The sequence below is a fragment of the Ambystoma mexicanum genome, chromosome 14 (genome assembly GCF_040938575.1).
Source record: "Ambystoma mexicanum isolate Mex_15411 chromosome 14, UKY_AmexF1_1, whole genome shotgun sequence".
NCBI lineage: Eukaryota > Metazoa > Chordata > Amphibia > Caudata > Ambystomatidae > Ambystoma > Ambystoma mexicanum.
The window spans coordinates 113,224,934-113,237,530 of NC_090940.1; the positions used below are offsets into that span (position 1 = coordinate 113,224,934).

At 52.8% G+C, this 12,597-nt stretch overlaps 1 protein-coding gene across 2 annotated transcripts in view; it reads right to left on the reverse strand.

Moving 5' to 3' along the window:
* SPTB (spectrin beta, erythrocytic) overlaps positions 1 to 12,597 on the reverse strand; it is a 524,484-nt gene that overhangs the window by 131,199 nt on the left and 380,688 nt on the right. For both annotated transcript variants that reach the window (XM_069638664.1, XM_069638665.1), the window contains one exon: positions 4,057 to 4,203. In XM_069638664.1, the coding sequence (XP_069494765.1) occupies positions 4,057 to 4,203 (147 nt within the window). The remainder of the gene's footprint in view (positions 1 to 4,056; positions 4,204 to 12,597) is intronic.

Sequence of the window (12,597 nt, forward strand, 5' to 3'; positions counted from 1 at the left end):
CACCGGTGCCGGTAATATCAGCAATTCCCCCATGCAGTTCTATGGGACTGCATGGAATGGGGATTAACCTGCCCTTACTGGCACTCAGAATCTGCCAGTAATTCCAGCAGACCAACTGCCGGTAACGGTAGTTCAGTTTGGTGGTATTCCGACGCATTTACAGGCAGAATATCACCAAACTTGTAATGAGGCCCACTGATTTGAAGACAGTGAATAATGTATGTATTGTGTAAAGTATGGTTTCTCTGAAATCTTGTCTATGGCCCCTAAAAAACACATAGTTGAACACTTAGTGGAAGAAGAAGCCATCCTTAGCAACGCTTGCTGGCACAGTAAATGACTAACCTTTAGCTAAAGAGAGAGCCACACAAATTGTCATGTTTGAAGGAGTATTGTTTTGTAATAATTCTGACAGAGCCTTTGAGGTTGTGTTTTAATAAAATCCTCTACTAGGAGCAACATAAAAGCATGTTTTGTTTAATCACCTACTTGTAAAGGGTCATTTCAAAACAGGACACATGTTTCGGGAAGACATCCGGTTTTCAGACCGGAGTTCTTCAGCAGGTGTAAAACTTGATCTGTCTACTTCTGATAATAGATTGCACCTGGTTGGACTACTGCACCGCTTTGATGAAGAGAGACAACCCCAACCTTCTCCTGGAACTACAGGTTTCCCACAACTCATTGACTGGACTTGTCACAAACGCTAGTTGCTAGATACCCATGCTCCCTGTTCTGCATGTCTACATAGGCCACGGGTTAGGCGGGGACATCCAGTGAAGCTTTTTATTGTGGTTCCTAAAGAGATTCATGAAAATGCCCCAGGAATGTATATACCGTCTTCGCCCCCTTAAAAGACTGAGAAACCCCAAGATATTCTAGCACGAACCTTATTGAGCTCCCCCCTCTTTTAAATCCTCCTCCTTGAGTGGTCAATATTTGCAGTGAGGGGTGCTGAACTTTGCAATGTCCTCTCGTTAACTCACTAACTCACTCCTCATTCATAAACCTGGCTCTTAATTCAAAATGTTTACAAATCGTCCATCTTTGCTTCCCTGCCCATCTTCCCAAGTACTATCAAACCTTTCCATTATGCAAGTAAATAAATAAAAAAGTCTGACAAGTCATCTGACATAGGTAGGTATTTTCCTAACCAGCCCATCATGGCCCTAACATGCTAAAGTGTCCCTTGGCTAAACAAGTGCTTGTTTCTGTCATGGGGCAAGCCTGCACTTTGCAAACTCAAAACCCGGCAGAAGTGATTTTTTTAAATGTGTTATTCTTCTTTACTTACATGCTGATACAATTCCAATTTCTGACGTGTTCACGTGGATTATTATGAAGCACTATATCTGAATACAATGTGCACCTGGATTAGAAATATGATTCAATGGCAAAATGTAAGAAATATGAAGTCAAAATTTAATGGGTCCCTCTCTTGTCCCACAGAGGACTGAACCCTCCCCTCCAACTTCCTCACTGTATAAGCGATATTAAAAGCTATTGTCAGCCCTGTTTTAGCTTTGTTTTGACTAGTGGGACCAGGCCTGAAATACCTATAGGAAGTACAAAAATGTATTTTAAAACATGGGATATGTCTAGCTTATTGCTCATTAAAGCTGACTATTGTTTATGTTTCAATAAAGGTAGCGGGCGCTCCTCTCCAGAAAGAACATGGCATGATAACCTGTTCTGAGATGAGAGTTTGCAGCACACGCTTTTTGCTCACTGTACCTTTCACAGATGGGAAATATCCATTTGCATATCAGTCTTTGTCCCGCCCACATGGGCAGTCCAGCAGCGAAATGCTATGGCAATTCCTCTCTGAACAAGAGTACCAACAGCAACCCCATACACGTGTTTCAGCCTGGTTGGGCTTCATCAGTGAGGTGAAGCTGTGCCTCTCTAAGCACAGTGAGCAGGGAGACCACGTCTGGTTGCCCCCAGGTAACTCAGGGTGACCAACCCCAAGTTCCTTGCGGGTGGGACAAAGACTGATATGCAAATGAGTATTTCCCATCTGTGAAAGGTACATTGAGCAAAAAGCGTGTGCTGCAAACTCTCATCTCAGAGCAGGTTATCGTGCCATGTTCGTTCTGGAGAGGAGCGCCTGCTACCTTTTTTTTAAAATATTTGCAAGGAACTTGGGGTTGGTCACCCTGAGTTACCTGGGGGCAATCAGACGTGGACTCCCTGCTCACTGTGCTCAGAGAGGCACAGCTTCACCTCACTGATGAGGCCCAACAAGGCTGAAACACGTGCATGAGGTTGCTGTTGGTACTCTTGTTCAGAGAGAAATTGCCATAGCATTTCGGTGCTGGACTGCCCATGTGGGCGGGACAAAGACTGATATGCAAATGGATATTTCCCATCTGTGAAAGGTACAGTGAGCAGAGGCGTTGCTAGGGGGGCACCAAGGGAGCTATAGCCCCTGATCTTTTGGTTGTAGCCCAGGATAGAATTTCTGGAGCTACAATCAAAAGGCTAACTAGCTCCCAGTCCTGACAATTTCGACATCAGCGTAGTCCCGGATCTTTTCCAGATCTAGCAACACCCCTGACAGTGAGCAAAAAGCGTGTGCTGCAAACTCTCATCTCAGAACAGGTTTACATGTCATGTTCGTTCTGGAGAGGAGCACCTGCTACCTTTTTTGGACTATTGTTTATGTGCATTGTTGTTGACTATCTGACAAGGTGGGAACAAAAATAATACTGTCATCAGTGTGTATGTGTATACTTCATGTCCTGACTTTAATCAATTACATGTCTGTTTAATTTGGGTCTGCAAGTCACATTTCTGTAAATCCTTCAATTTTTTAAGTATGATTATTCCCCTCTCACACAAAATGGTGGCCGTTTCAAAGCTTTTGTTTGTCCTTGGTGACGCCGGCAGAGTTGACTCAGCCCATTATGCTTCCGCAGTCAATGAACTGAGCACCATTCATTTGGGGAGTAATAACAGCCGGGTGGAATGTTTGAATCCTCGCAACCAATCATGGTCGAAGCCTTTTTCTCATTAGTCTATGGTTTGGGCATGGATCCTCCTGGTTCTCAGGACTCCAACAGCCACGCTAGATGCCACTAGTTGCCCAGTTTTCCTCTCAATTCCTTCCCCTCTGGCACAGCCACCGCTACCTGACTAATGCTGCCCTCTTTGCCCCTCGGACCACTCATTTGATTGGCTGGCCTTCCTTCTGTAGCCCCACCCAAAGCCAAGATACAAACAAAGGACGTCCACCCCTAAGACCACCGAGTGTCTGTTGCTTGGCGGCCATCTTGGAATTAGATTTATTTCTAAAACTCAGAGCAACGCCTAACACCCGTTCACACAACAGGGTGCTAGTAGTCTTATTCTCCAAAGCCCCGTTCAATACAGGATTTTATGTGATGCGCGCCCCTCTTATGCGCCCTCGCTTTGCTCGTGACTTAAGTCAGGTTTCCAGCACACATAAGTGCCATATAAACATTTGTCATTCATATTTTATATGGTGCTAATAAAATTATTGTGAATTTATTGAGTTTTGACAAAGATCAATAGTAAATGAGAGGATGTACTGAGACTGGATGTTGATATTTCAGCATTTCAAAATATTGAGAGCGGAAAATAAAGAACATAAAAAAGAGCAGAATATCTAATATGTCATAACAAAGAGTTCGAAAATAAAGTCAGCAAAAAATAAAGTAATGGCTTAGAAAGCATTGTTTCGGGGGATAAGAGGCATCCAATGGCAAATGGGGCGCATGGTGGTGTCCCCCATTACTCAGATATCTGTGGAAAAGCAATTGGCAAAAGGCAAGTGTTGATGCTTTGCATAGAAACTTGACTAAATGAACAGGACATTGATATTTCTGCATCAGGATCAATGCATTTGCTGGAATTTCAATATTTTAACTTCAGATGTAAGAGGTCGCTATTAAGGCAAGCTTTATTTGGATCCAGGATATTATGGCATGGAGCTGTTCATATACCGCGTGAACAACACAGAAAACAGAACAAAACATGGGTGCTTATGTAATTGTGTTACCAAGAATTGGAAACAGTTGTGTAAAACTTTACCTCTTCAACCTTGTCCAGCCAGCCTTTGTTAGACGCCAGCTCTGCCATGAAGGCCTGGTGTTTCAGCCATTTACTGTGCAAATTGTGTGCTTCATCGTAAGACATGTCCTGAGCGGTCAGCATTTTCTCGTTGATCCAGAAGGTAAGCTGCAAATAGGTGTAAATCAAAGCACTTAAGTGATAGGTTAGCATAAAATTCATCTTTAACATCCTAATAAAACACAGCTAGCTGAGCACATACCGGCTAGCTTAGGCGTCTCCTCAGGCCTAACGCAGCCAGAACTCAGTCTGGGTGTCCACCCTCCGGGCGTTCAACCTACCAGCGCTTTGAGGTCATACCAATGATACATAAGGCGCTATATAAATGCCAAGTAACATAACATCGCAGCACAAAAGGTGCCATGTTTGAATCCCATTCCATAAGTGGAATGTTTGCAATTACTGTTGCACGCAATGCATCCCTCTACCTCGGAGTGTTGCAACCTTTGGCTCATCAGATGTTTTGGACTACAACTCCCATCAGCCGTAGCCAACAAAATCAGCAGTGATGTATCATGGGAGTCGTAGTTCAAAACATCTGGAGAGATGCAGGTTGCAGACCCCTGCTAATTTAATTCCATCTCCTATTGCACGTGCATGCCTGTTTGCATGCTAAATTAATGTGTTCCAGATATTCAGTAATCTAAGTGAAAGACATTTAATCCCCTATGCGATTACTCAATTTGCAGCAGGCGTTGGCAGGATTTTCACTGTCTGCATGTTCGTTTTTCAACAGTTTTCACTGGTGCTTAGATTATCCCTGTTTGTGGCCAATTTACAAAGAATTGACTATAATTTACAAAGAATTGATTATCAGTAACTATGACTTCCCTTTGGCTTAAACCTTGACCGGGCTAGTTTCATCACAAAGAAATTACTATTAGCACATGGAAATCGTTCTTGACCTCCAATCAGAATGTTCACAGAGCGCAGTCAATAACTGCTGATATTGACCGCATTCTGAATCTTCTGACTTCAAAAGCAGACAGGGAAATAAAAATTCAGAATCCAGGCGAGATGTCTTTCAACAAGACACCCCCTGAGTAAGAAGCTTTTTTCACTGCAACATCCAACTTCGCACACTAACTAGAAATCTAAAACATGGGAATATGCTTTCACTTTTTTTAATAGAGAAACTTTGCTTTTATGCGACCCCTAATGCATGCTCATGTTAAACCTGCTATAGTGTAACCAAGGTTGCAAATGAAATGCTTAACGTATGAAGACAATCCTGTTATTTAAACACTACAAAATAAATCCACACTATTTTACTAACTCACTTTGTTGATTTACTTTCTCGTTATCAAACTATGATATGATATGTCATTTATAACGCGCCTGTACACAAGTGTTTCTAGGCACATGTATTGAAACTACCATCATGTGCCAACAGCTTGATAGACCTAACTTGGTGGTGGGTCATTATCCCACGATAGCAGCCCATCCCTCGGTCTATACGGCTGCATTAGTAACTTTGACTTGTTATCGACTTACTAGGAGCTTGTCGGCAGTAAATGAGGAGTAAGCAAGACTTACTCATAGTAACTTCTTTGTGAATGATATTGCCCTTCAAAGGTTTAAGTCAAGGGTAAGTCAGAGTTACTCATAGTAACTTCTTTAAGAATTGACCCCCAAACAGTGGAAGAGCTCGGCGCAAGTGCAAAATACTGTAACACTAATTTGCAGAGAACGTAAACGGCGCTAATGCATGTCACAAATGGAGTCATCTCTCGAGGTCAAGGTAAGTCTGTGTCACTTGCAACACGTTCTTTGTAAATTGGCCCCTAATCATTTCATTCCTTTTTAGAAAATGTCTTATTTAGCCGATTCGCAAAGGTTCGGTGAATTGTAAATAGGATGCACTCATGTTTGCTTTTGTGAATCCACTGCACTTTACCTACATACAGGTATGAAGTGACGGGTGTAAGTGCTTCTTTCCACGGGAGTAGCAAGGGGTGGCAGATGCGACCCCTGACAACCCCCAAATGACTTTCCTGCATAACCGAATGGAAAAAAACAGACCCCTGTAGGGTTCTCCTCACTTTGTATATTTCCATCATATCGACATGATCAGGAAACAGGCTGTCAGCATTGCCTGCGCCACCCAATGTTAGTCTTTCTGCGTACATGCTGGGAAAACACACTATGCAATACACCACCACCAATGACATTAAGGGGGTAATTCATAGAATTCAGCGCACAAGTGGCGCACTCGGCTGGCGCACAGTGTGCGCGTGCGAATCCCTGCGCCAGCCGCATGCGCTAAAATCAATTTCCGCGCACAGCGTATTCATGGATTCCAGCCACCAAAACCAGCCGTGGCGCACAGTGGTGCAGCGACCCTGCAGCAGCGCCAGTTACGCCCCCAAGAACGCCTCTCGCGCAGGGAAAAGCCATCAATATACCCAATCCAGCGCAAAGGGCTGCGCTAACCCTGTACCAGCATGGCAAGCGGGCTACGTGTATCACTGGGGTGCGCGGGAAGTACCTCACGCGATTGGCCCCGTGCGAGCAGGGTACGCATATTTCAGGGGTGCGCGGGAATTTCCACACGCGATTGGGCCCGTGCGAGCAGGGTACGCGTATCTCAGGGGTGCGCGGGAAGTGCCACACGCGATTTCAGCAGGACACGTGTATTTCAGGGGTGCGCGGGAAATTCCACATGCTATTTCATCATGGTACGTAAATTTTGGGGTGCGGGGGAAGTTTCACACGCGACATCAGCAGGGCACGTGTATTCCAGGGGTGCGCGGGAAGTTACACACGCGATTCCATCAGGGTACGTGTATTACAGGGGTGCACGTGGAGCACCACACGTGAATTGCACGTGTGGGTCCTCCCAGGTGTTCCCTCTACACCCTCCACGGCCCCTGCAGGTGGCTCACACCACAGGGGCCTACCCTGCACATGTCCTGCAGGCACACCATCCACCATGGCCATGACCCCCAGCCAACCCACATGTCAACTTGCACTACTGCCCACCAACGCATGTCCCCCTGCACCCCCAGTCACCAGGGGCACCCTCCACCAGGCACCCACCCATGTCTCCCACCACCCCCACCCCCCAGCAGTGCAGGGGCACCCACCACCAGGCCCCCACCCATGTCTCCCACCACCCCCACCCCCCAGCAGTGCAGGGACAGCCTCCACCAGGCCCCCACCCATGTCTCCCACCACCCCCACCCCCCAGCCACCAGGGGCACCCACCACCAGGCCCCCACCCATGTCTCCCAGCACCCCCACCCCCCAGCCACCAGGGGCAGCCTCCACCAGGCCCCCACCCATGTCTCCCACCACCTCCACCCCCCAGCACTGTGGGGCACCTGCCAGCAGGCCCCCACCCATGTCCAACTCATGTTCCCCACCACCCCCACCCCCCAGCACTGTGGGGCACCTGCCAGCAGGCCCCCACCCATGTCTCCCAGCACCCCCACCCCCCAGCCACCAGGGGCAGCCTCCACCAGGCCCCCACCCATGTCTCCCACCACCCCCACCCCCCAGCCACCAGGGCCAGCCTCCACCAGGCCCCCACCCATGTCTCCCAGCACCCCCACCCCCCTGCCACCAGGGGCAGCCTCCACCAGGCCCCCACCCATGTCTCCCACCACCCCCACCCCCCCAGTCACCAGGGGCAGCCTCCACCAGGCCCCCACCCATGTCTCCCACCACCCCCACCCCCCCAGCACTGTGGGGCACCCGCCACCAGGCCCCCACCCACGTCTCCCAGCACCCCCACCCCCACCCCCCAGCCACCAGGGGCAGCCTCCACCAGGCCCCCACCCATGTCTCCCACCACCCCCACCCCCCAGCATTGTGGGGCACCCGCCACCAGGCCCCCACCCACGTCTCTCAGCACCCCCACCCCCCACCAGTGCAGGGGCAGCCTCCACCAGGCCCCCACCCATGTCTCCCAGCACCCCCACCCCCCAGCACTGTGGGGCACCTGCCAGCAGGCCCCCACCCAAGTCCAACTCATGTCTCCCACCACCCTCACCCCCAGCACTGTGGGGCACCAGCCAGCAGGCCCCCACCCATGTCCAACTCATGTTCCCCACCACCCCCACCCCCCAGCAGTGCAGGGGCACCCACCACCAGGCCCCCACCCATGTCTCCCAGCACCCCCACCCCCAGCACTGTGGGGCACCTGCCAGCAGGCCCCCACCCATGTCCAACTCATGTTCCCCACCACCCCCACCTCCCAGCACTGTGGGGCACCTCCCAGCAGGCCCCCACCCATGTCTCCCAGCACCCCCACCCCCCAGCCACCAGGGGCAGCCTCCACCAGACCCCCACCCATGTCTCCCACCACCCCCACCTCCCAGCAGTGCAGGGGCAGCCTCCACCAGGCCCCCACCCATGTCGATCACCACCCCCACCCCCCAGCCACCAGGGGCAGCCTCCACCAGGCCCCCACCCATGTCTCCCACCACCCCCACCCCCCGGCACTGTGGGGCACCTGCCAGCAGGCCCCCACCCATGTCCAATTCATGTTCCCCACCACCCCCAACCCCCAGCACTGTGGGGCACCTGCCAGCAGGCCCCCACCCATGTCCAACTCATGTTCCCCACCACCCCCACCCCCCAGAACTGTGGGGCACCTCCCAGCAGGCCCCCACCCATGTCTCCCAGCACCCCCACCCCCCAGCCACCAGGGGCAGCCTCCACCAGGCCCCACCCATGTCTCCCACCACCCCCACCCCCCAGCAGTGCAGGGGCAGCCTCCACCAGGCCCCCACCCATTTCTCCCACCACCCCCACCCCCCAGCAGTGCAGGGGCAGCCTCCACCAGGCCCCCACCCATGTCTCCCACCACCCCCACCCCCCAGCAGTGCAGGGGCACCCACCACCAGGCCCCCACCCATGTCTCCCAGCACCCCCACCCCCCAGCCACCAGGGGCAGCCACCACCAGGCCCCCACCCATGTCTCCCACCACCCCCACCCCCCAGCAGTGCAGGGGCAGCCTCCACCATACCCCCACCCACGTCAACCACCGCCCCCACCCCCCAGCCACCAGGGGCAGCCTCCACCAGGCCCCCACCCATGTCTCCCACCACCCCTATCCCCCAGCAGTGCAGGGGCAGCCTCCACCAGGCCCCCACCCATGTTGACCACCACCCCCACCCCCCAGCCACCAGGGGCAGCCTCCACCAGGCCCCCACCCATGTCTCCCACCAGCCCCACCCCCCAGCAGTGCAGGGGCACCCACCACCAGGCCCCACCCATGTCTCCCAGCACCCCCACCCCCCAGCCACCAGAGGCCGCCTCCACCAGGCCCCCACCCATGTCTCCCACCACCCCCACCCCCCGCCACCAGGGGCAGCCTCCACCAGGCCCCCACCCATGTCTCCCACCACCCCCACCCCCCAGCAGTGCAGGGGCAGCCTCCACCAGGCCCCCACCCATGTCGACCACCACCCCCACCCCCCAGCCACAAGGGGCAGCCTCCACCAGGCCCCCACCCATGTCTCCCACCACCCCCACCCCCCCAGTCACCAGGGGCAGCCTCCACCAGGCCCCCACCCATGTCTCCCACCACCCCCACCCCCCAGCACTGTGGGGCACCTGCCAGCAGGCCCCCACCCATGTCCAACTCATGTCTCCCACCACCCCCACCCCCCAGCACTGTGGGGCACCTGCCAGCAGGCCCCCACCCATGTCCAACTCATGTTCCCCACCACCCCCACCCCCCAGCACTGTGGGGCACCTGCCAGCAGGCCCCCACCCATGTGCAACTCATGTTCCCCAGCCAACATGTCATCACAATCTAGATCCCTGGTCCCTATGGTCAGCCTCCAAATGCAAAACACCCACCCGAGTATTGCATCCACCCACTCATAATTTGCAATTACATCACAGAACACCAATTGCAAGTTCTGAAACAAACACATTTCCCTCACATACACCCAATGGGTGTCAGTGAATCTCAAAACACATATCATGAAATGCATGAAACCAATGAGATACCACACATTGAAGTTCACCAAAAAAAATATGTATTAAAGGAAACATAAATAGAATAAAAAATGAAGAAACAGAAATGTGAATGTACAAAAATGAAAAGAAGCATGTCCGTTAAAAAAAGCAAAACCAAAAATAAAATTCCAAAGTAATGTTGTCCAAAGTCAATGTCCACAAAACAAAATCCAATGGGAAATAAAAAAGAAAGCCATTGCTCCATGGTTAAAAAGTGAAAAAAATACAATCCAACTGTGAACTATGTACATGAGAACAAACCAGGGCCCATTATCCCAACAAAATAAAGGAAACCTATCTAACTACACTAACTAATAAAAAAAACTATATACAAAAATGTGGCCAATGTCCGAAAGGTCCAAATGAAATAAAAACAAAAATGAAACCTAACACTACCTACATAACTATGTACAAGGGCAGCGGGCTAGTTTCACGGCTCACTTGTGGATGTCCCGGGCCAGGGCATCATCGAACTCCTCCTCAATGTCCCGGAGGCGGTCCTCCTCCATGGCCCCGAGGGTCCGCAGGGCCGTCGACGTCTCCACCTCCAAACCCCTGCGGATAGCCTCGAGGCACTCGGCCCGCCTCAGGGCCCTCCGCATGGAGTTCTCCACCCTGACCATTGTGAGCCGTGCCTCTTCCGCCCGCTGCCGCTCCGCATCTATGGCGTGGCCCAACCGCTGCCACATGGAAGACACTCTCTGTCCTGGGTCCTCCTGCCCTCTGGCCGATGCCTGCCCCTCCGATGTTGAAGGCCCCGAGCCTTCATGGCTCCCACCACGTTGCTGCTGCTGCTGTGCCTCTGCCCATGCACTGCCTCCTGCTGCCTGCACATCCTCCGCCGGCTGGGGTGCTGTCGTAGATGTGGCCACCCCTGCTGGACGTCCGACTCCCGACTGTGGCAGGGATGCCTCCTCCACCAGCCTGGCCGCACCGTCAGAGGCAGCTCCACAGGGCACCCAGGTGACTGATGGGTGGGAAGATGGCACAAAGGACGACTGGCGCATAGGGGGTCCAGTTGAGGAGGGGGTCGTAGCAAGCCCCATCAGACGGAGGAATCCGGCCTGGGTGACCTGTCCCAGCAGGCTGACGTGGTCAACGAGCCATTCGAGATGACGTGCAGTCTCTTCATGAAAAGACTGCAGGTCACCTCGCATGGCCCGTTGACGCAAGGCCACACCAGCCAGGACAGGCTCAAACCGGACCTGGATAGCCACGTCCGCAGGCAGAGGAAGGCCAGTTGACGTGAGCTCATCCCCTGCCTGAAAACGGGTCTGGACGTAGGCATCCCTGCTGGTGCAAGATGATGCAGGGACAGGATCAGGGACAGGATTGCACACAGGCACCTCCGCGGCGGCCTGTGCTGCCTCCTGTCCCTGGTCCTGCACTGCACCACTAGCACCAGTGGGATCCCCACCTCCAGACCCCGTCTCTGGTGCTTGCACGGCCTCCTCCTCCACCAAACCCCCCACCAACCTGGATGACTCCGTGCCATCTTCCCCTGTTGGGCCCTGTGGGGTCCCAGCTGCCCCTTCTGCTGCCGAGGAGTCCAACTCCAACCTCCGCCTCTTGGACCTCCCCCCGGCAGCTGCGGCCTGGGACGCGGCACCGGACTCCTCACTCCCCGACGAGATGACAACATGGGAGGGGAGCCGGGCCTTGCGTCTCCGGCTGGCGGTGGGATCCCCGCCGCTGTGCTCCACAGCACCTTCTCCGCCCTCTTCATCAGTTGACGCTGCAGACAGGGAGAAACAAAACACAGGCATCAGGGCACTGTACAATGGACACATACACACATGACAGTTGTACATGAGTGGCATTGGCAAACCTCAGACATGTCATCACAATCCCCAACACACGTCATTACAACTCGCACACATGAGCCATACCACAGCCATATCGCAACTGCCACCACCATCCATACACATACAACAGCATGAGCAGCCAAAGGTGAGCCAGACATCACTTGCAACACAGGAAGTGCACCACACATGTACACACACCACCACACTTGCATGCATGTGTACACCTCTGCCAAGTGTCGCAGTGTTCAGACAGGCATCCATGTCACATCTGCCAATCAGGCTTCCACATACCGCTGTCACATGCATCCATGTTGCATCACTGTTGCACCCTTGTCAAATACACACACATGCACATGTACACAGTGCTGATACATGCAGCCAAAAACAACATACATGCGTGACATTACGGACATGTCTACTCACATACACATTCATCCAAACATGTGTGCCCACACAACTGCATTTGGCATGCAAGCCTACACACACAAGCACCATCCATGTCTCACACATTACAGCCCTCGCATGTGTCAGCCCCACGGCCCTGTACACCCCCACCCATACTCGACCCCATACAAACAGATGTGCAACCTGCACACTACTGAATAATCACCACACGCACTGCTCACAATCAGGATGCATGTACACTCACCGCTCGACTCCAGACGGGTCTGCTTCTCAAGGGCCTGGACGTGGAGTACTGGGGATATGCGTTCCAGGACCCTC